At 40.0% G+C, this 21,189-nt stretch overlaps 1 protein-coding gene across 3 annotated transcripts in view; it reads right to left on the bottom strand.

Annotated features, from left to right (window-relative positions):
• ACO1 (aconitase 1) overlaps positions 1 to 21,189 on the bottom strand; it is a 60,268-nt gene that overhangs the window by 19,528 nt on the left and 19,551 nt on the right. For all 3 annotated transcript variants that reach the window (XR_003681281.2, XM_007116471.3, XM_007116472.4), the window contains 11 exons: positions 20,153 to 20,271; positions 18,931 to 19,099; positions 17,747 to 17,884; positions 9,536 to 9,605; positions 9,222 to 9,405; positions 8,533 to 8,672; positions 6,702 to 6,873; positions 5,134 to 5,234; positions 3,704 to 3,820; positions 2,450 to 2,609; positions 1,040 to 1,175 (listed from right to left, as the gene is read on the bottom strand). Coding sequence is in view for 2 of the 3 variants with exons in the window: in XM_007116471.3 (XP_007116533.1) it covers positions 1,040 to 1,175; positions 2,450 to 2,609; positions 3,704 to 3,820; positions 5,134 to 5,234; positions 6,702 to 6,873; positions 8,533 to 8,672; positions 9,222 to 9,405; positions 9,536 to 9,605; positions 17,747 to 17,884; positions 18,931 to 19,099; positions 20,153 to 20,249 (1,484 nt within the window). In the remaining variant the exon portion in view is untranslated. Of the gene's footprint in view, positions 1 to 1,039; positions 1,176 to 2,449; positions 2,610 to 3,703; positions 3,821 to 5,133; positions 5,235 to 6,701; positions 6,874 to 8,532; positions 8,673 to 9,221; positions 9,406 to 9,535; positions 9,606 to 17,746; positions 17,885 to 18,930; positions 19,100 to 20,152; positions 20,272 to 21,189 lie in introns of those variants that run through there.

The raw sequence follows: 21,189 nt of genomic DNA, 5'->3' as shown, positions 1-21,189 counted from the left end.
GTGCTCCGCAACGGGAGAGGCCACAGCAGTGAGAGGCCCGTGTACCGCAAAAAAAAAAAACAAAAAAGAAACAACTTTTAAGTTCGATTATGTCCTATTTGTTTATTTTTGCCTTGGGATATTGCTACAATTTATGTCAGAGAATGTTTTGCCTATGTTCTCTTCTAGGAGTTTTATGGTATCATGTCTTACATTTAGATCTTTAAACCATTTTGAGTTTATTTTTGTATATGGTGTGAGTATTCTAATTTTATTGATTTACATGAGGCTGTCCAGCTTTCCCAACATCACTTGCTAAAGAGATTGTCTTTTCTGCATTTCATATTCTCACCTTCATTGTTGAAGATTAATGACCATAGCTGTATGGGTTATTTTTGGTGTCTCTATTCTGTTCCATATAATTTACTTTTATCAGTAATTTACTTTTTAAATTTATAAGAAAATTATAAGGAGTCTATCTGAATGATCTGGAATTTTTAAAAGTTGAAATCAGATATGCCATTTGATGTCTTTATTCACTACTCTTATTATATAATCCCAAGGACTTCTGACTTTTATGAGGCACATGACAAAAATCTATGTCATCCAAATTAGGAATAGTGGATTAATTGGAGAAACTGTATTTGGCAACAAATAACTAATTGACTTCAAGGAATCAGAATATTTTTAGGCATGGGAAATAATTATTTTCATACCAAAGGGCAGATTCAGTTGCAGAGCCAACACTAGCCCATAGAACACCTTCATGCAACTGAGAAGAGACGCCCCCTGCCCCAGGAGTGCAGCGCTACAGCAGAGCACAGGCTTGATATCAGCCCCTGCTCTCTTCACAGACACCCTTGTCTGATGAACAACCAGTACAACTGTACAGGAGGGCCCTGCTCTGTCGGAATGTGAGGGTTTGTCTGTTTACCATCTGACAGAAGACTACACAATTAGACACCATCAGATAAGCTTACATCCATTACAAGGTGACTTAGCAAAATACCTGTGGAATACAATAAAACAAAAGCAATGGTGTAAGAGATTTCTCCCTCACCCAAGCTGAGACAGGTAAGGCATGACTCCACTTTCTCGCAGGTAGTAGGTGACCACACCACTTCCAGGAGATAGGCTAGTTTTGATGTAAGGCTTCACATTCAGGCCAGCATCCACAGCCTTCTTTGCTAACAAGCCTGTGAAATGGTAAACACAGACATGGTGTGTGGGGCTGCCCACTCTAGGTGCCACGGACATTTCAGGAAAAAGACTGACTTCAGTCTGCACTTCCTGCACTGTTTGACGGAGCCCCATTCATGTTGATGTTTTCTGCCATTTTTGTTGCCTGACAGAAATCAAAAGTTCGCTGGCCCGAAGTCATTTACATGTATTCAGTAAACTCACAATTAGCCATGGACATGAAGAAAAAGATAAAAAGAGCTGTGCCTTTTTTTTTTTTTTTTAAAAGAGATAAACCTGAACCATTCATGATTATATTATAGAATGAGTTTTTAATTTTTGGAGGGAAAGCAGTCTTTCTAATTATATTTTATTTAGATGAAAAATAATAGGAAGGGCCCCTTCTTAAAGTATATGAATTGTGTACTTGTTGGTGAGGAATACAGTCTGCCTAGAAGATAAAATCTAGTCCTCAGATATTTCTTGAAGTGGAAGATCAAGGGCTCTTGGGCCACTTGACTCTGGGCAAATACAGAGACTATTTATTACAGGGACACTGGGTCCTCTGACTTAGGACATATCAGGGAAGTAGGAAAGAAATAAGGAGTCGGGGGTATAAAGAGACAAAAGGCTACAGACAAGCTGGTGTCTTATCTTAAGGAAATTGGTTTGTCCAAAGCTTAGGTGGCAATAGATGAATTCCTGGACAAAGAAGGTTTTCCTTACACACTTGTCCAATTCATAAAGAAAGAACTGTTTGTGGACACAAGAGGAACTCTTAGGGATATTTTAAAATTTGGAAACTAAAGGGACATTAGAGTAATGAAACTCTGCATGTAAATATTAAATAATTAAACAGAATTGCATAATAGGTAGATAAGTTTTATTGACCAGTGCCCTGTGCCTTAATTCAGATGCACTTGACAATGCATCTAAGACAGACTAAATTCTACTGTACAAAAAGGCCTATCGGGGGTTTTATGGAGAAAACAGTCTGTGAAATGAAAACAGTTTTCTTCTTCTAAAGTCTGACATAAGATTCTAGGCTTTACCAGAAATTCATCTTTCTTTCCCCTCTTCTCCTTACTTTCTGTGTTCATTCTAAAGACTATACTACTTTAAATACTTTGCATTCAGCATTATTTATTGTGTAAACATTTCTGGGCCAATTAATCTCTGCGTCTGGAAAGGATAAACCTCAGGGAACTATATGTAGAACTCAGTTAAGCCCCTGGGTCATGTCTTGGGAAATTTTCACCCACACGTCCACGTGACCATCAAAGGCACTTACCTGCTCCTAACATCACAGATGGATTACTGGTGTTAGTGCAGCTAGTAATGGCAGCGATTACCACAGAACCGTGAGCAAGGGTGAACTCGCTGTTATTATAGATAAATGTCTTATGGTCATTATGATGGTCCAGAGCAACCTGGAATCCTTTAAATCCTTGCTATAGGAAGAAAAAAAGAAAAAAAATTATATGGTCAAAAGTTCTCACTTTGGAAGAAGAAGAAATACTTTGGTAACTATAGTTTTAAAGGCCAATTCTTAACAAAACGTAAACATCTCAGCTGGTAAACTCTGAAATGCTACAGAAAAATTAAATCTACTCTTTTTAAATCTTTATAAAAGGGAGTCATGATTTCTGAATCTGATTTTGCTTTGAAATTATTAACAATTATTCCCCACCTCAAATACCGAAACACTAAAACTACAAATTTAGCTTAGTCTAATTAGAGCTAATAAGTACAGATGTAATGGCTACACTGAGGGCGCTGATACTAACCTTTATGGAAATTTAGAAAAAGGTGCCATTTTGGCCAGATTCAACCAACATAAGCAATAAGGCTAACACAGTGCAGCTGAACATTTGGTAAAATGCTGGCATCCCGTGGATAAAATCCATCACAAATCTTATTTGAAAAATGTTCATTGAAAATCTACTGTGTACAAGATACTATGCTGGGCACTTTGTGGGATACAAAGGTGACTGTCCATAAATCCTATCCTCAATCTACAGTCTAGTAAAGGAAATCAGACATGCAAATAGTATACAGTACCAACAACGAAATTAAAGGCTATGAAACACCATCACAGGGTTTCCGACTGATGCCATGAAGGTTCAAATGAGGGAGAGATGACTTTGTGCTATGAGATGTGAGGCCACATTGTGGAAGAGCTGAGAGATTAGGGCATGCAGACCGGGAAGGGACATGCAGGCAGGGGATGGCATGAACAAAAGTACAGTGGCCAGAAAAGTTTGGGCAAGCCGAGTGAACAGTGTGGTGAGTCATATGAAAAGGAGGTATGCTTTTGAAAAGGAGGGTTGAGTTGTGTTTACAGAAAATCAAGTGCTCTAAGGAAGCTGGCTGGCTCTTAGCTAATGCAGAGGGAGGCATCGAGGACTACAGGATGGAGAGGAAACGCCCGCAGCACCAGGCTTCAGGAAGACTCATCATCGAGGGCGGTGAAGCCTGTGCACAAAGAAGCCAGGCATGGGGCAGGGTTGGGGAGGATTTCCAGCCACCTCTCCCAGGTCCCTACCTTGGCTCCAAGGCAGCTCTCAAAGTCTTTTTTCATGTCAGATATGGCAACTTTGTCCTGAGGCCTTTTGGGTCCACTGCAGCAAGGCACTACTGTTTTCAAATTTAACTCCACAACCTGTGCACCCAAAAGAAAAGGAACCGTGGAATTGACATTATACTCACAAAGAAAAAAACACAGCCATGCCAGAGAATTTGAAACACCACCACAACACAAATAAACTAAACTACCACATTCAAAACCAAGGAAGTCAATGTCCATTTTACACTGAAGGTATGAACTTCCAAAGTTCCAGATGAGCACTTCGGTAGCATGGGACAGGCAGAAGCCTTGCCACCTCTCAGAAAGACCAGGGTGGGCATTGTGGCTGCTGCCAGGGTCTTTCACTCAGCCATCTTTGCAAAGCAGCTCATACATCCTTTTTATTGCATAAGTTAGTCAATGAGATGGATTTTCTACTGAAATGATAGATAAACCATTGTAATTTTTCTAAGATGACTGGGGGAATGCAGCCATTAACTCATCAATGCCAAGAAATGGGCCCTAGTCTAATTGAATATTTCCTTCCCTCAATGTAATATGAAACAAAACAAGCATCCCACATCTGGTTTACCCTCCAATCTTGGCTGCTGAGAAAAATGTGGATTCAGTTTGCACCCTAGAAAATGAATGAAGATAAGTATGTCGATGGGTAAATCAGAACAAATTGATTCGCTTGCACCTCCATTTCTTTCCCCATCTATAATAATGATGTGCTTATCAGCCTTTAAATAGCTCCAGTCCTTCTAAACTCCTTTTCCAAAGATCTTCCACATAAGAGGAGTAAAGCAAAAAAGGGGAGCAGGGCTTCCCTGGTGGCGCAGTGGTTAAGAATCCACCTGCCAACGCAGGGGACATGGGTTCAAGCCCTGGTCTGGGAAGATCCCACATGCCGTGGAGCAGATAAGCCTGTGAGCCACAACTACTGAGCCTGTGCTCTAGAGCCCACGAGCCGCAACTTCTGAAGCCCACACGCTCTAGGACCCGCGTGCTGCAACTACTGAAGCTCTCACGCCTAGAGCCCATGTTCCGCAACAAGAGAAGCCACCGTGATGAGAAGCTCGCGCACCGCAACTAGAGAGCCCGCGCGCAGTAACAAAGACCCAACGCAGCCAAAAAATAAATAAATAAAATGAATTTATTTTTAAAAAAAGCGGGGAGGGGGGAGCACGCTCAACCTAATGGCTGGGAAGAATGGGACAAGTTACGTTATTTTATGTCTACAGTTCCTTATCTTTTTGATTTTTCAGCCTTTTAACACCCTGTTCTTCTGCGATAACTTGGCAGTGACTAATTTCCTACAAATGCACCCCCCAAGAAAAAACATTCACAACTAAAACCACAGGCTTGAGAAAGAGGAAACACATGTTCAATGAAAGGCACTCTCATACCTGGGCAAAGTCTGGGTCTTGAGAGGGGTCACTGAAATCCCGAAACATTCCTACAGCCTGAAGATACTTTTTAATATGCTTTACTTTTTCTTCATCACGACCTAATGGGCATTTTAAGAAGTAACAAGTAACAGATGTTAATATTTCCTGATTAAACTAATGCCTCTACCAGAAACTATACAAGTAATGGGCATTTCACTTAAACACACACCAAGCACTCTGCTGATATTGCAGCTTTCAGGCTAACAGTCTGACTCTCTAGCCAATGCTGCTGTTTACTAGGGGCCATTAACTGATCTGCTGTTCTATCGAAGTGACCATTTTCTGTAGAAGATTCTTACTTATAAGCACTCCTCTCTCTTTGGTTATAGGTCTTAATTAAGAGGATACTAAGCCTCAGCGAATTGTCAAAGCATACCTCCGACGCATCTGCCTTCAGCTGGCCACAGACCCTCAGCATTTCACATTATTCTTGTTAAAGTAGTAATCCCCGCAGTCTCCCACCACAGATCACCAGCTGTGTGCCCAGCACTGTGTGCTAAACATTTTAAATGCATTACTTCATTCTCTAATCCTTTATCATGACCTTATGAGACAAGTACTGTTATTATCCTCATTTATGGATGGGGAAATAGTGGCTCAAGAAGATTAAATAACTTTCCCATGGAACACAGGCCGTAAATGGCAGAACCAGGATCCGAAGCTGAGTTTAACTCCAGAGTTCAGAGTCCTAACTCATGATGCTATATCACCAGGAGTATGACCCTGAAAGCTCTGCTGTTTCATTCTGATCAAGACCCTGGTTGCAGGAACTAATACGCACGGTTTGCCCAATGGACACGGAGTTCGCCCAGTTCTCTGACAGTTAAATAAGACTGTTTGAGAGCTTGATTCTTGGATCCACAACAGATCAGCATTTTTTTTTTTTGCCTCTTCATTTTAACTGAATTGTAAAGGTCATCAGCTTTCAGCATGGACCTTATAACAGATGACTGTCTGCTCTTCGTTAACATATTTATCATGACCTGTTGTTGGGCCCCAGTGTTCATTACATCCCCTGTCATCCTCTCCACGAAGACATGCGGGAAAAATTTCTTTTAGGTTTCAGTTTAAGAAAGTGAGGCGCGCCCCGGTCTGGGAGGACCCCACGTGCCGCGAAGCGGCTGGGCCCGTGAGCCGTGGCCGCTGAGCCTGCGCGCCCGGAGCCTGTGCCCCGCAGCGGGAGAGGCCACAACAGTGAGAGGCCCGCGTACCGCAAAAAAAAAAAAAAAAAAAAAAAAAAGAAAGTGTTCAACTTCTCTGAAACCATTGGTTTCAATTCAGTAGATGTTACAAATTCGGTACCAGATCAGTAAGAGGTTCAGTGGCCACCTCTAGAGCCATAGAAACTAATCTCATCTCTGGATGTATTTTGCAGCTTTCCCCTCCCCACCATCCCTTCTCTTCTCTTCTTTAGGTTGAGTGCCTCAACTATTTAATCGAGGGACAGAGGCAGAAGGTAGTGCTCCAATTCTCAGCGTTCTATGAAATTTAGAAACGGCCTTCTGTTTTCAGGGTTCTGTGCTTACCTGTCTGCACCAGGTACTTGATACTGACTTCATCAACGGGGAAAAAGGCAGCAGTGGCTCCATACTCTGGACACATGTTGGCAATTGTAGCTCGGTCGGCAATGGACAACTGGGCTACCCCTGGCCCGAAGAACTCGACAAATTTGCCCACTACCCCAACCTGGCGGAGGTGCTGAGCAACAGAACAATAGCAGAGTTTGAGGCTTGATAACCTGTATTTAAAATGCAGAACTATCCCCTTGCAGTTCTCATAAAGTAGCCTTGTGAGTAAACACAAAAAATGAAGTAGCTCAACATATGTTTGATTACTTTTAAAAATAAAACTTAAAAAGTAAAGCCAACTAAATACAGCATGGTATCTTGGAATAGATCCTCGAACAGAAAAGGGATTACTGAAAACACTGGTGAAGTTTCTAGTTTAGTTAAAAATGTCATACCGATGTTAACTACTTCTGTTTCTGATAAATATACCATGGTTATGTAAGATGTTAACATCTGGGGAAGCTGGGAGAAAGGTAACAGGAACTGTATTACCTTTACATCAGCTCCCCTGTAAATCTAAAATTATGTTGAAACATTTCTTAAAAAAGAAAGAAAAAGTAATATAAAAACACAATAAGAAAAGTTTTGCCAAATGAGAAAACTTCTTTCTAAAAATTAAATAAATTTTTTCAACTTGAGTAAATTATGATTTGCACTTGTTGAATAAGCAAATGCCTTGTTTTCAAGGATATAATGAACAAATATCCCGAACACAGGTATAAGTCAAATGTAACCAAAAGATCCAGGCAGTCTGACTCTCACACCTTTTCCATACAAGCCATCAGCCAGGGCTGGAGCCTCAGTGACTGGCTTGGCCCTGCATGAAATCAGCTGTATGAAGTGTGGACAACCACACAGACGGGCTCTTTTGGTTACGCGGAATTCTGCCAAATTTTGTGGGCAGAGCCTATATTATTCCACACTTGAACGATGCGGACATCTCTGATGAGCTATAGTGTTCAAATAAATCCGATTCCGATGCCCATGACTATTAAATCAAAAGTATAGTATCCATCCCACATACCCCAAGCCTCCAAACTATACAACCAGAAAAAATTGTGTGATAATAAAAAAAAAATTACTTTTCTAATAGTCTTTCAAGATGAAACAGCCTTCTTTTTGCAAAGCAAGCAAATCACCAAAAAAGATTATTTCTGACAAGGGCAAATGAAAAACAAAACAAAGCAAAACTAATATTTTCCAGCTTGGAGAAACATCTGTTACAATAATGTAACTTATAATACAGAAAATGGAATTTTAAATAGTCAAAAATTATTCATAGAATTTGTTGTTTTCATATAAAGAAGAACCATGTGGAAAAAATGCAGAAGTATAAACATATGCATGGAAATGATTTCTTATAACCTCAAGATAGTGATTATCTCTAGAAATGAAGAGGGTGGCTTTAGCCATAAATATTACATTTCACTTCTTAAAAAATATACATACAGAGAGAGCTCTAAAGTAAATACAGCAAAATGTTACCATCTGTTAAGTCTACATGGTGGGCATATAAATGTCATTTTAACTTCTGTGTATTTAAACTATTTCACAGTTTCAAAAAAAATTTTTAAAGAAAAAGATCCGTGCAGCAACAGAAGAGTAAAATGAACATAATGATCTGAAACCTAACTGCAGAGTTCTCTCCTTATGTCATCTCTTTTAAAGTCATAAACATACTGTTTCCTAGCATTTCTAGAGCACATGGAAACCAAGAGAGACTCCATCATGGACTTTCTTCCTGTTTGTCACTTCGACTCAGACCACAGAAGAGGCAGCACATTGTTACCTTGGTGATGGTGAGCACGATGTCAGTGGATGTTACCAGGGGGTGGGGATTTCCCATCAGCCTGTAGCCAATCACCTGGGGAAGCACCATGCTGATTGGCTGGCCCAGCATGACAGCTTCTGCTTCGATACCACCCACACCTGTGTGGAAAGGCGTGACAGAGTAATGCTTTCCTTAGTCTTCGCGATATCCCTCAGGCATAGTTCAGTGTCATTAACAAGTGGTCAACCCACTTATAGTGTTTTACTAGTATAGAGTTATATTTCCATAAAGAACAGTTATCTTTTCTCTATTTCCCTCTATAGAATTTTTAACAAGTGTTTCTCAAAGTGTGGTCCCCCAAACACCTGTGTCAAAATCCCCTTGATTCCACACTAAAAAGGAGAGTGGGTTTCAGGAGTCGCTGTTTTTAACAAACACCCCAGCTGATTTTCGCTTATTCTAATTCCAGCTGCTTATTCCAATTCCAGCTGCTTATTCCAGTTCATTCTTCCAATCATTATACTGAGTGCCTAAAAGGCATGAGACACTTTTCCGGGTACTGGAAATTACTGGAAAACAGACAAAAAAACCTCTCTGATATTTGTGGTCACTCAAATTCATGCTGCTGGGATGTAAGGGTATCAAAGTAAATCAAGGTATTTACATAGAACAGCATAAGTGGAATAGGAACCCGGAAGAACACTCACCCCAACCGAGAACGCCCAAACCGTCAATCATGGTAGTGTGCGAATCCGTGCCCACAAGACTGTCTGGGTAATAATATCCATCCTGATCAAATACCACTCTTGCCAAATACTCCAGATTCACCTGGTGGATGATTCCTGAGCCAGGAGGAATAATCCGCATGTTGCGAAAGGCCTGAGAGCCCCACTAGGATTGAAAAATGGGGAGAACACTATGGATGCCAGACACACCTTTATGCAGCTCACCTCCTTGGCACCTCTTCCTCATACCCCACACACATAAAGAATCAGCCAATGGAGCCAAACTCTGCCCATACCTTTAAAAATTCAAATCGTTCTCTATTTCTTTCAAATTCCAAGTCTTGATTCTTCTGTAAACTGTCTGCCCTGTCAAAGAGAAAAACTAAATGTATAAATTTTAAGGCGTAAAATGTTACTGGTCAAATTTATAGGTGATAATAAAGAGAATGGCAGTTTCATCTGCAGGCTTGCTGGGTGGTATTATGCATTCGTTAACATGGGAAAGAGGTAATTAAAGAAAGTAAAAAGAATAATTATTTTTTGGTTCTGGTGATTTTTATAATGCCTTTAAACATGGTGGGTAGAAAACATGAAGTTGAATTTAAGTTAAAACTATTCTAATCATAAAGTCTGACTCTTAGGAACAGACTCAAGACATTTATGATGACAACAGCAGCTTAGATATTTAAAGAAGCTTTCTTTTTGTACTCCTTTCTTACCTATGACCTTGTTACGACACCTCTCTGAGCTGAGCCATATCTGGGCTTGCATTTTCATCTGTTTTATGTTGGGAGGTAGGGAACCAGTGATGCCAGGAGGCACAGGAATTTATAGAATCACAATCTCCTATCTTTCAAAAGGAGGTTTATGAGGAAGATGGTGCCACTCAAGAATATCTGTAAAGCCCAGATTATATACTGAGGTTTGCTCAAAGTCATTCAGTTCATCAGGACTGACATGGACAATTCAGGGCATCAGGAAGCTTTTCCAGAATTTTTATAATCAAACTACATTGTTTTGAGTCAAGGGTAGAGTAAGTCATAGTGACAACTTGGCATGGTTAGCACACAGGAAGCGCTTACAAACTGTCATGGGTTGAGTGAACATAGGAAAGGATAGTGAAATTAATAGCTAAGACCCAAGTCAGACTTCACTAATTGATAGTTAACACTTATTGACATTACTAGGAACTAGGCAGTCAAGTGCTTTACATTTATTTTCTAATTTAGTCTTCAAAATAGCCCTTTGAGCTAGGAGCAACTAATATCCACATTTTTCAAAAGAGGAAACAGACACAGAGAGGGTAAGAAACTTGTTCAGGACCTCACAGCTAGTAAATGATGGAATTGGTATTGAAACCCAGGCAGTCTGACTCAAGAATGATGCTCTAAATCCCTATGCTGCCTCCCTGAAGTAGTAGTTGCAGAAACTGCAGCAGCAATGGTGGTAGTGGTAATAGCAGCAACTACCATAATAATAATAACAGCAGGAACCCAAGTGCAAGACTGCACGATGCGTCATAGGCTCTAAGTGCTTTACACACATGAACTCATTCAATCATCATAACAACCCCTCACGTAGGTACTAGCATTACCCCAATGTGTGGAAGAGGAAGCTGAGGCACAGAAAGATTAGTTAACTTCTCCGAGGTCAGATGCTTGTAAATTACAGAGTGGTCACCTGAACACAGGTCTGACCGGTCCTGGAGCCTCTACCTTAACCACTATACCCACTTTCTTCTGTCACTTATTAATGATCTACAGAGCCTACCTGGTGCCACATGCTGGGCATACAAAGGTGCAGAAGGGGCATGTGTGCTGCCCAGCTGGAGCTCAGAGCCTAGCGAGAGACACAGAGCAGCAGCCAGGCAACCATGAGAGTGTTGATTAGCAATGTCATGATTAGCAATGTCATGATACGGGAAGTACAGGGTGCCATGGGAGCACCCAGAAAGGGCCATGAACTCAGACCAGAGAGCCAGGGATGCCTTCCAGAAGGCAGTGACATCGATGTAGTCTGGAGGGCGAGGGGGAGTCTGCCAGATGAACATGGGTAGGCAGGCACTCCTTGAGAAGAAAAAGACTGGAGGCATTTATTATTTACTCTGCAAATATACATTCAGTTACCATGCGGATTTTTTTCTTTTTCTCTTGATGTGAATATTCTTCCAGATAAGTGTCAGTTGCTTTGATGGAATCAATTTCTGAGAGTATCTTACAGCAGGGGTTGGTCCACAAACTATGGTTCATGAGTCAAATCTGGCCCAATACTGTATATGTTGGGCTGTCAAGCAACGAATAATTTTTATATTTTTAAAAGTTGGAAAAAAAATAAACGGGAAAAAAATAAACTGAGACAGTATGTGGCCAGCAAAACCTAAAGTATTTACTATTGGCCCTTTACAGTAAAAGTTTGCTGATCTCCGACATGAAGAATGAATGTCTGTGAACGTGGGTACGTGTTAGAGAAAAGTAAATGAAATGGAGAAGGAGAGATCCTAGTGTAGTGGAACAAGGCAGTCGTTCTGATCCCTGTCCTGACCCCTGATCAGCAGCCCCTGTGGACCTTCTGGATCAGATGCAGCTATTCTTGAAGGTACTCATCTCCACCTTCACACTAGTACACTTAAGGGCTCCATCCCTCCAGTCCCCACCTGTCTCTTCAGGTCAAGATCCACAGTCCCAATGTATCCTGGGCACCTGCATCAGGAACACCTCGGGCACCACAAACACAGCAGGTCAAACCCTAATGTGTAACCTTCTTTCCTACATTTCTTCCTCATCCCTAGCTGTCCATCTCTCATCTAATGACCTCCTCTTCTCCCACTTAGTACCTACAGCTATCAGAGTATTAATTCAGAGATAGCCTCCTCTCTAGTTTCTCGGTCAGTCTAGTCAACCTATCTTTTGTACTGTCACCAGAATCAGTTTTCCAAAATACAGATCACAACCCATCTTGAATCTGTCAGTGGATCCCATTTTCTAAATAAAGTACAAATGCCTTGCCTTAAAAAACAAGGTCCTTCAGTCTGACCTCAGACTTCCTTTATGAGCCCTCTCCCATCCTCCAGTCCAAACTTTCAATTTCAGCTGCACTGTGGCCCTCATACTCTCTCAAACCCCACTTTCCTCATGCCTTTGCATGCTCTGTTCTCTCTGTGTAGAATGCCTTTCCAGCTCTTCGCTCTTTGGTAAACGTGCCTGGGGACCCAGATTACATGACACTCCTGGAAGAGCCCCTCTGGCTTTCCAAGTTAGTGATTTGGTTCCTACACTTACTAACTGCATTCAAGCTATGCATTCTCTAATCTCTCTACTTTTCTAGACTAACCTGCTTCTTGAATAAATACTGGCACACAGTAGGTCTGCTAAATGGATTTAATTTTACCAAAAAAAGGGAAGGCATCTTGGAACATTATTCTTAATCATGTATGGCCCTGCCCCGTCTCTTCTGCTGAGCTCTGAGCACATGTGGACTCCCAGTCATTATGCCTTGTCCTCTTGTCTCCAGAAGGATTTCAGAGTTTCTCACAACAGAAGCAAGGTTAGAAGAGGACCATTTACCCTAGAGAGTGCTGGGACCATCGGTTCGATATGCATGATATAGTCACAGGACAAGGAGAAGCCAGAAATGCTTAGGCTGCTTTAAGATATGTTGAATTCTAGGTTAAGAAAAAGTTAAAATTAAAAAAAATTAAAAATAAAATTTAAAAAACAACCCTATTTACTCACTAAAACAAAAAATCTTTCATGCTAACCTTGGCTCTTTAACTTAGTTCTGGTTATTCGAATGAATAAACAGGCCTAGAATTCAGATTTTTCCACCACTCAGAACTTTCCTAGATTTACCCAATCTGGTGAGCTTTCAGTAAGATCTCTGAATGTGAATGGCCTCACACACTAAAGAGGAAATTTCTCCTTATTTACATAAGTTAAAATCAGATTTGGATGTAGTTCAAAGTTTCTGAGTATTACATATAATGGTACTCCAGAAATTCACAGACAGTATTTATAGAGAAGATAGTTTTGACACTCATGAAATCTGGTCAGAAATTGCTATGATATTCTTGTTGGGATTTTAAAAAAGGTTATTTCTGAGATAACTTTGTAAAACATTACAATAATGCATTAGCTAGATCCTCGATTCCTAAAGATGGTGTGAAGCCAATTACTATTATTCACAGCAGGGAAAGAGCTTAGAAATACTTAACTGAGAAAATTCACCATCCCACCACTCCTTACTTCACTCTGGAAATGGCTGGAAATAAGCCCACAGCACACAGTTTCACAAAAGCTGAGACATCCCACTTAATTCCTTACAAAAATTAGGAAAGAGACTGGGAGGTCAAATTGCACAACCAAACTCAAGAAATAAAAACAAAACACTAGCAATGAAAATACTTCTTGGACTTCCCTGGTGGTGCAGTGGTTAAGAATCCACCTGCCCATGCAGGGTTTGAGCCCTGGTCCGGGAAGCTCCCACATGCCACGGAGCAACTAAGCCCATGCGCCACAAGTACTGAGCTTGCACTCTAGAGCCCGCGAGCCACAACTACTGAGCCCACGTGTCACAACTACTGAAGTGTACACGCCTAGAGCCTGTGCTCTGCAACAAGAGAAGCCACCGCAATGAGAAGCCTGCACACCGCAACGAGGAGTAGCCCCTGCTTGCCGCAACTAGAGAAAGCTGTGCACGGCAACGAAGACCCAATACAGCCAAAAATAAATAAATTTATTAAAAAAAAGAAAATACTTCTCATAGAAGTGTTTCTCTTTAATTAAAAAAAAAGTGTTTGCTAGATTTGGATATCATTTTGGATCAAAGTTCACCCCTAGACTTTGCTATTTTCATCATAATGTTTTTAGTATTACAGTATAAATGAAAAAGGTCCATAAAAAATTGAAACCAGAGTTGATGGATGTCAAGGTTTAAGGAGGAAACCAAGTCACAATGAACTTGGTGCTGACTCAGATTCTTTACCTGCTTAATCGTCAGGAGCTCTTTTGAGTTTTGAGTCAAATAACTTTAGACATTAAAACAATTACAATTCTGCCTCCACCAGTATTTTCACCTTCCAGGCCAGGGAAATGAAGGTAAATCCATCAACACCAATGAGTCTTCAAGAAAAAGTTGCCCATGATTTTGTGAGGCTACTTTTAATAATTTCTGAAGTGGGACTTGAGCAAACATACTTACTCTCCAACAGTATAATAGTTTGTGTATTTTTAACTCTTCCCTTTGAAATCAAAACATTAAATTGAGCTCATGTGATTTAAGGAAAAAAAAAAAAAAAAAAAAGACATGTTGCCCAAGGATGGGTTTAGAGTCCAAAGAAAAGGAAAGAGCTAGCAAGTATCCAGTCTGTTTGTTCCAAGAACCATCAATTCAGGGGACAAAGCAGTTTTCTCTCTATTCCTTAATTTCTCTGGTTTGGATATTGGCAATACTAATTTGAGAATGACCAGTTTCTACATTTCTCTTGAGGCTGTATGGAACCCACTTAAATCCCCAAGGAAGCAAATAAACGTTTTGCTTTTTTTTTTCCTTTGAGTGGTTGGTTTCATATTCTTATATGATTTTCTATTATAAAAACAATAACTTGTTTTGTTTTGTTTCTTTGTTGGACACCTAGAATGCTTTTAAGTTTTCACTATTATAAATAATACTTTAATAAGCACTATTTAGTCATTAAGCTTTTGCTGAATTTCAGATATCTATAAAGTGTATGTTTAGAAGTGGAAATTCCAGGACAAAGGATATGGCACATTGCTTTCATCATTTCTAATTTGTAGTGCTATCAGCAGTGTATAAAAGTGTCTCCCTCATGACACATTTATAATTAATAACATTTATTTTCTAAACTATGTTGATAAGAGAAAATGGTATCTCAAGGATTTAATTTACCTTTTTATTACTTGTAAAGTTGAAAAGGCTTTATATACTGTTTACCATTTGTATTTCCTTTTATTATGAAATGTCCACTTTCCTTTGCCCATTTATTTGCTGGGTTTTACTATTTTTTTAATAGATTATACATATTCTTTACATATTAGTGATATTAACTCTTTATTGAAAATATTTTTCAAGTTATCTCCTGGTAACTTTTTTTTTTTTTTTTTTTTTGCGGTACGCGGGACTCTCACTGCTGTGGCCTCTCCTGTTGTGGAGCACAGGCTCCGGACGCGCAGGCTCAGCAGCCATGGCTCACGGGCCCAGCCGCTCCGCGGCATGTGGGATCTTCCCGGACCGGGGTACGAACCCGCGTCCCCTGCATCGGCAGGCGGACTCTCAACCACTGCGCCACCAGGGAAGCCCTCTCCTGGTAACTTTGAAGTCATTAAATCTATAGATTTTTTTTTTCCTTTGTTTCATTCATTGCTTCTAAATTTAGAAAGGTCTTTCTCATCAAGACATTTGACACTATATAATTAAATTTTCTTCAAAATCTTTGAAGATTTAATTTTTAAAATATTAATGCTTTAAATCATATGAACTATTCTCTCTACCAAATAATTAATTTTCCCAGTATTGTATGCAGAACAGTTATTTCTTTCTAACTAAAGTTCTATCTTTTTAAAAAAATTTTATTTATTTATTTATTTATTTTTGGCTGAATTGTGTCTTCGTTGCTGCACACGGGCTTTCTCTAGTTGCAGTGAGTGGGGGCTACTCTTCGTTGCACTTCACAGGCTTCTCATTGCGGTGGCTCCTGTTGTTGCAGAGCATGGGCTCTAGGCGCGTGGACTTCAGTAGTTGTGGCACATGGGCTCAGTAGTTGTGGCTTGTGGGCTCTAGAGCACAGGCTCAGTAGTTGTGCCACATGGGCTTAGTTGCTCTGCAGCGTGTGGGATTTTCCCAGACCGGAACTGGAACCCGTGTCCCCTGCAGTGGCAGGCGGATTCTTAACCACTGCGCCACCAGGGAAGCCCTAAAGTTCTATCTAAAGTTGGAAATAATTTTATTTGGTTATACTTCTAGGTTAAGATATCAGCCTTCTAGTAGTACCTGGTTGCCCTCCTTGTATCCAAATCCTCATTGTGTAATCTTGCAGTTACTGGAGTGTACTCCTTCACCCCTGACTTTGGGCTCAATTGTGCAACTTGCTTTGCTTACTGTGATTGTGAATAGAAGTGATCCTATGTCAGTCCTCATCTAGGCCTCAAGAGATGCTGCAGGTTCCCACTTGGCTTCTTGAGCCTCTGTGATCACCACATAGCTGCTTTCTCCTTTAGCCTGGGCCCCCAAAGAAGCACACATAGAATGGAGCTGTCCCAGCTGCCCTACCGATGTGCAGTGCAGTGTAAGCAGTCAACCCAGCCAAGGCTGGGTGAGGCACAGCTGTCCAACTGCACTCAGCTGAGATCAGCTGAGCTCCCACCCAACTTGTAGGTGTGTGAGAAACAAATTCTTATTGTCTTCTGCTACTGAGATTTTATTGGTAGGATTGGTAGGTTGTTGGTAGGATTTTAGCAGGAAGAGAGAAGTGGATATCCTGAACAATAGAAGGCAAAAAGGAAAAGAAAGGGATAGACTTTATGGACACCCACGTGGAGAGGCAGAGATGGCCAGATATGAAATAGTTACTTAGAATCAAAAAGGAATAAGATTCCAGTGGTTGGAAAAAAAAAAAAAAGCCAAACTCTTTTAAAGTCAAACGCATACTTGTATTGACAAGCTCTCATGGCAGAATTTGTATGTTTTTCACCCAGACTTCAAGCTTAAACACAGGCTGTTCCCACCCAAGAAGTAAATAGAAAAAAAAAAAAAAAAAAAAAAAAAGACTTAATCCCCCCTGCCCCAACCCTGAAAAAAAAAAAAACTTCAGGGGAAAATATTTATTAAGTTTGAGTTTTCCTGAATATACTTTTTAAAGATTTTTCTTCTTTTATTAAAATTTTTTAATAGATCTTTATTGGAGTATAATTGCTTCACAATACTGTGTTAGTTTCTGTTGTACAACAAAGCGAATCAGCCATATGCATACACATGTCCCCATATCGCCTCCCTCCCATCCTCCCTATCCCAGCCCTCTAGGTCCTTGCAAAGAACTGAGCCAATCTCCCTGTGCTATGCTGCTGCTTCCCACCAGCCAACTATTTCACATTCAGTAGAGTGTATATATGTGGATGCTACTCTCACTTCACCCCAGCTTCACCCTCCCACCCCGTGTCCTCAAGTCCATTTTCTGTGTCTACCTCTTTATTCCTGCCCTGCAACTAGGTTCATCAGTACCTTTTTTTTTTAGATTCCATAATGAACATTGTGGTACATGACTCTTTTTGAATTATGGTTTTCTCAGGGTATATGCCCAGTAGTGGGATTGCTGGGTCATATGATAGTTCTATTTTTAGTTTTTTAAGGAAACTCTATACTGTTTTCCATAGTGGTTGTATCAATTTACATTCCCACCAACAGTGCAGGAGGGTTCCCTTTTATACACAAAAAAGACTTATACTCTGAGATTTTGCACAAAGCAGAAAACCCAAGTATTCATCCTAGTCTCTCACCTTCTGTTGAAATCAACCTGGATGGAATGATCAATGACAAGGTCAGCGGGACAGATGGGGTTTATTTTCTCTGGATTTCCTCCTAACTTTTTCACAGCATCACGCATGGCAGCAAAGTCAACCAGAGCTGGCACACCCCTAAGAAAAGGGAGAGTAAACAGAAAACAAATCTGTTAAACAAGTGCCATGGGGTTTTTCAGCTTTTGCCTCTGCTGATAATATTGGCAATGGGGCTGTCTCATCAGTGGTGCTAACAATGGATGTGTTAGAAAAGTGAAAGTGTCTAAACACATTCCCTTCAGCAGAAATCACATCAGTAATAAGTGCCACGACTGAGTGGTATCTCTATATGCAATTTTATCCCTGCATTGAAGTTCACAGCCAATATGGTCTAAACAGAGAAACTGTGGGAAAGCTGGCAATTAAAAACTCTGGAACTTTTTCTGCCATCACTGTTCCCTATTCATTTGGTGGGCTGACAAAGACCTGGACAAGATATACGGATCACGCCCATCAACTTCAGACCAAATTTAAAGGAATGGATATAATTCAGAAAAGTAGGCTGTGAATCAAATTTATACTAAGTGAATGCTTCCTTTTTATTAGAGAATAAAATCTGGGTGAACTTCCTCTAAAAAAATGAAATTTGCTCTCCAGAAGGAATAAAATAACATCATTTCAAAATGAAACGGTAATGTCTCAAAATGAAGCCGTGATGGGGAGCAATTCCTGGGAATAAAAGGATGTGAGCAGAGGCTTAACACCAACACATCAGGCCTTGTGAACTACGTATCTCCCCTTAGGCGATACATATCAGTGTTCCAAGGACAGCTGTTTGAAACCTGGCTCCTTGGGTGATAGGACATAGGGGCGAAAAGATTCCGAGATGGCTCCACTCCATGCTGTTTCTTTCAACTTTTGCTAGTACACTTAGGACTAGGATCTTGAAGACCAAGGACAAAGACCTTTGCCACTGGAAAAGGGGGAGTGAGTATGCATCCTGATTTGCCTGAGATTATCTCTTCCCGTCTGGGATGACTGCCCCCTTTTGCTTTCAACCGTCTCTGAATGTTGAGTGAAAAATTATACAGTCACTGTGTTTTTTATTTTTGCTTTTAAGAAGCTTTCTTTAAAGGCTGACAAGGGATGCAGAGAAAAAGAGAGTGAAGTGACATGAGGCTCACGTGAAGTCCTGCAGGATGACGCGGGCAGGCTTAAATGGCACTTCTATGTTCTTATGCTGCATGACATTCCAATTTAGGATATTTTCAACATCATTTTTCTTCACCAAAAATTGATCACAGTTCCGAATGGCTGCCTCCAGGAGAACTCTGATAGAAAATGGTAGTCGTCCTAGGAGTAAAGGAGAAAGTATAACAAAACCAAACCCATGAGACATCTTATTGTAAGAGCTCTCTAAAGCCAAACTCCATACAAACTTGATACAAGGCATCACACTATTCTTCCAGCAGGGAAAGAGAGTAAATTTAAACTGATCTCAACAGTTTAAAATATAAGACTATTGAATGGATTTAGGAGACATTCAGTACTAGAAAATACCAACAGCCTAGGCAAAAAGAAAATATTACAGTTAAATCTTTCATAATAAATGGTTGCCTAGCCTTGGAATCCAGTAACAGAATTTCCCTTAAGTCATCATGAAAGACATCAGTCTAGATAACTTACTGTATTACTGTTAGCAAGTAACACACACATACACACAGTAGTATTTCTTATGAAACCTAGTGTTTAAGAAATGAGAAAATAACCACTTTACAATTATTATAATAAGACTAAAGAATAGATACATCTTTCAAAGGAAATAAACCCCTAAACACCATGTAGTATGGTCATTGGTAACTGTGTTTTCTAGAATAAAACAATGGTAATTCATAAGAAAAGTTATTTTGTTTATAAAAGAAATGGTCCATCCGGATACATAAGAATTATTTACCAGTATCATCCAGAAAACGCAAGAGTACAAAGGTAGAGAAGCACAGGAGTTGGAATAAAAAAGGCTTGTGTTTTCATCCTCTTCTGCTACCTACCTAATTGTTATTTAATCATATCATGTACTCTCTCTGGGCCTCAGCTTCCTCAGGACTTCTTATGTTTTTAAACATAACATGATAGGGTTGTTATTCAGATTAAACAATATATGTGTACAAACACTCTCTATACTAAATGTTATGTAAATGTTACATATATATAATCATCATTATCTACTTGAAAACGAGCAATGTAAGAAAGGTGTGTATTTGTGTGGTTAACCCAAGACCATTCAGCCATCTCTGCTACTCCCTCTTCCAACTCTCCTAAAGCCTAATTTATTAAGTAGCTTACTTACTATGCAAATGATATTCCAATTACTATCAGAGCACTTACATCATAGAGCCATGTACCTACCATATCTTGAATCCTCCAATTTATTCAAATTGAAGAATTTCTTTCCTGGTTGTGCAGGATCCAAAGGCTCAGCGAGGTGTGCAAATGGGTTGCTCATGATTCCTGATGGCCACGTGTCCCTGAAAAGGACAGAGAACATTTAATTTCTACTCTCAAGGCTGGACCTTATTTATTCAATGAGTGTTTGCCCTCTTTAACAATTATGATACACATTCACTTCAAGAAATCACTTATTATCTTCTCAGAGTAGGGGAAAGGTGGGACATAAATGAATAAAAAAATGATATCCTTAGCAAAGAAAGTGGGCTCTGTGAAGCTATTTGTGAAAGCTAGGATTCACCTCTCAAGAGTGCATACAATTCCAAACTTCTTTTGCCTTATCTGTATACAACTTTCCAAAATTCTTGCACTGATAAGTCATGAGGAAGAAGGGAAATGAAGGATGTGTTGCATGGTAAATCTCGAATATATGAACAGACCTCTGAGCTGGACTCATGTTTTGCTTGATAGGAGGTTAAGAGGTCCGGAGCAGGTGACATTGTGCAATCGTATAAAACTCGAACTCTGGAAGAGCAGACTTGAAAGCAGCTGTTTTCTGTTGTAACTGTCTCTGCAGCGTTTTAAATAAACCTGTTAGTTGGAAGTCTTCCCAACTCACTTTTGAGTTGGTACCAAGAGTGAGTTCACATCAGGTAATCTTTAAGGTACACTGTGGTGGTATAAAGGCCCAAACTCCCCAGATATGTTTGGAGAGGACCCTCTACCCCAGCTCTGGGCAGAATTTCTCCTTATCCTTTTATAAATTATAAATGGTGAACAAGAAAGGACACTGTTCCTGGCCTCCACCACACAGATAAACAGCGATTTCAAATAGCTTTACTATATAACTTAGAGCAAAACACTCCGGGGTGGAAGTCGGAAGACTTGCTTTCTAGTCCTACCCCTTGGGCAAAAATCCTTTAATTGATCCATTCTCCAACAGTCTTAATTTTTTTTTTTTTTTTTTTTTTTTTTTTTTTTTTTTTTTTTTTTTTTTG

The sequence above is a fragment of the Physeter macrocephalus genome, chromosome 9, assembly GCF_002837175.3.
Source record: "Physeter macrocephalus isolate SW-GA chromosome 9, ASM283717v5, whole genome shotgun sequence".
Classification (NCBI taxonomy): domain Eukaryota; kingdom Metazoa; phylum Chordata; class Mammalia; order Artiodactyla; family Physeteridae; genus Physeter; species Physeter macrocephalus.
This window is presented reverse-complemented; position numbering and strand designations above follow the sequence as displayed.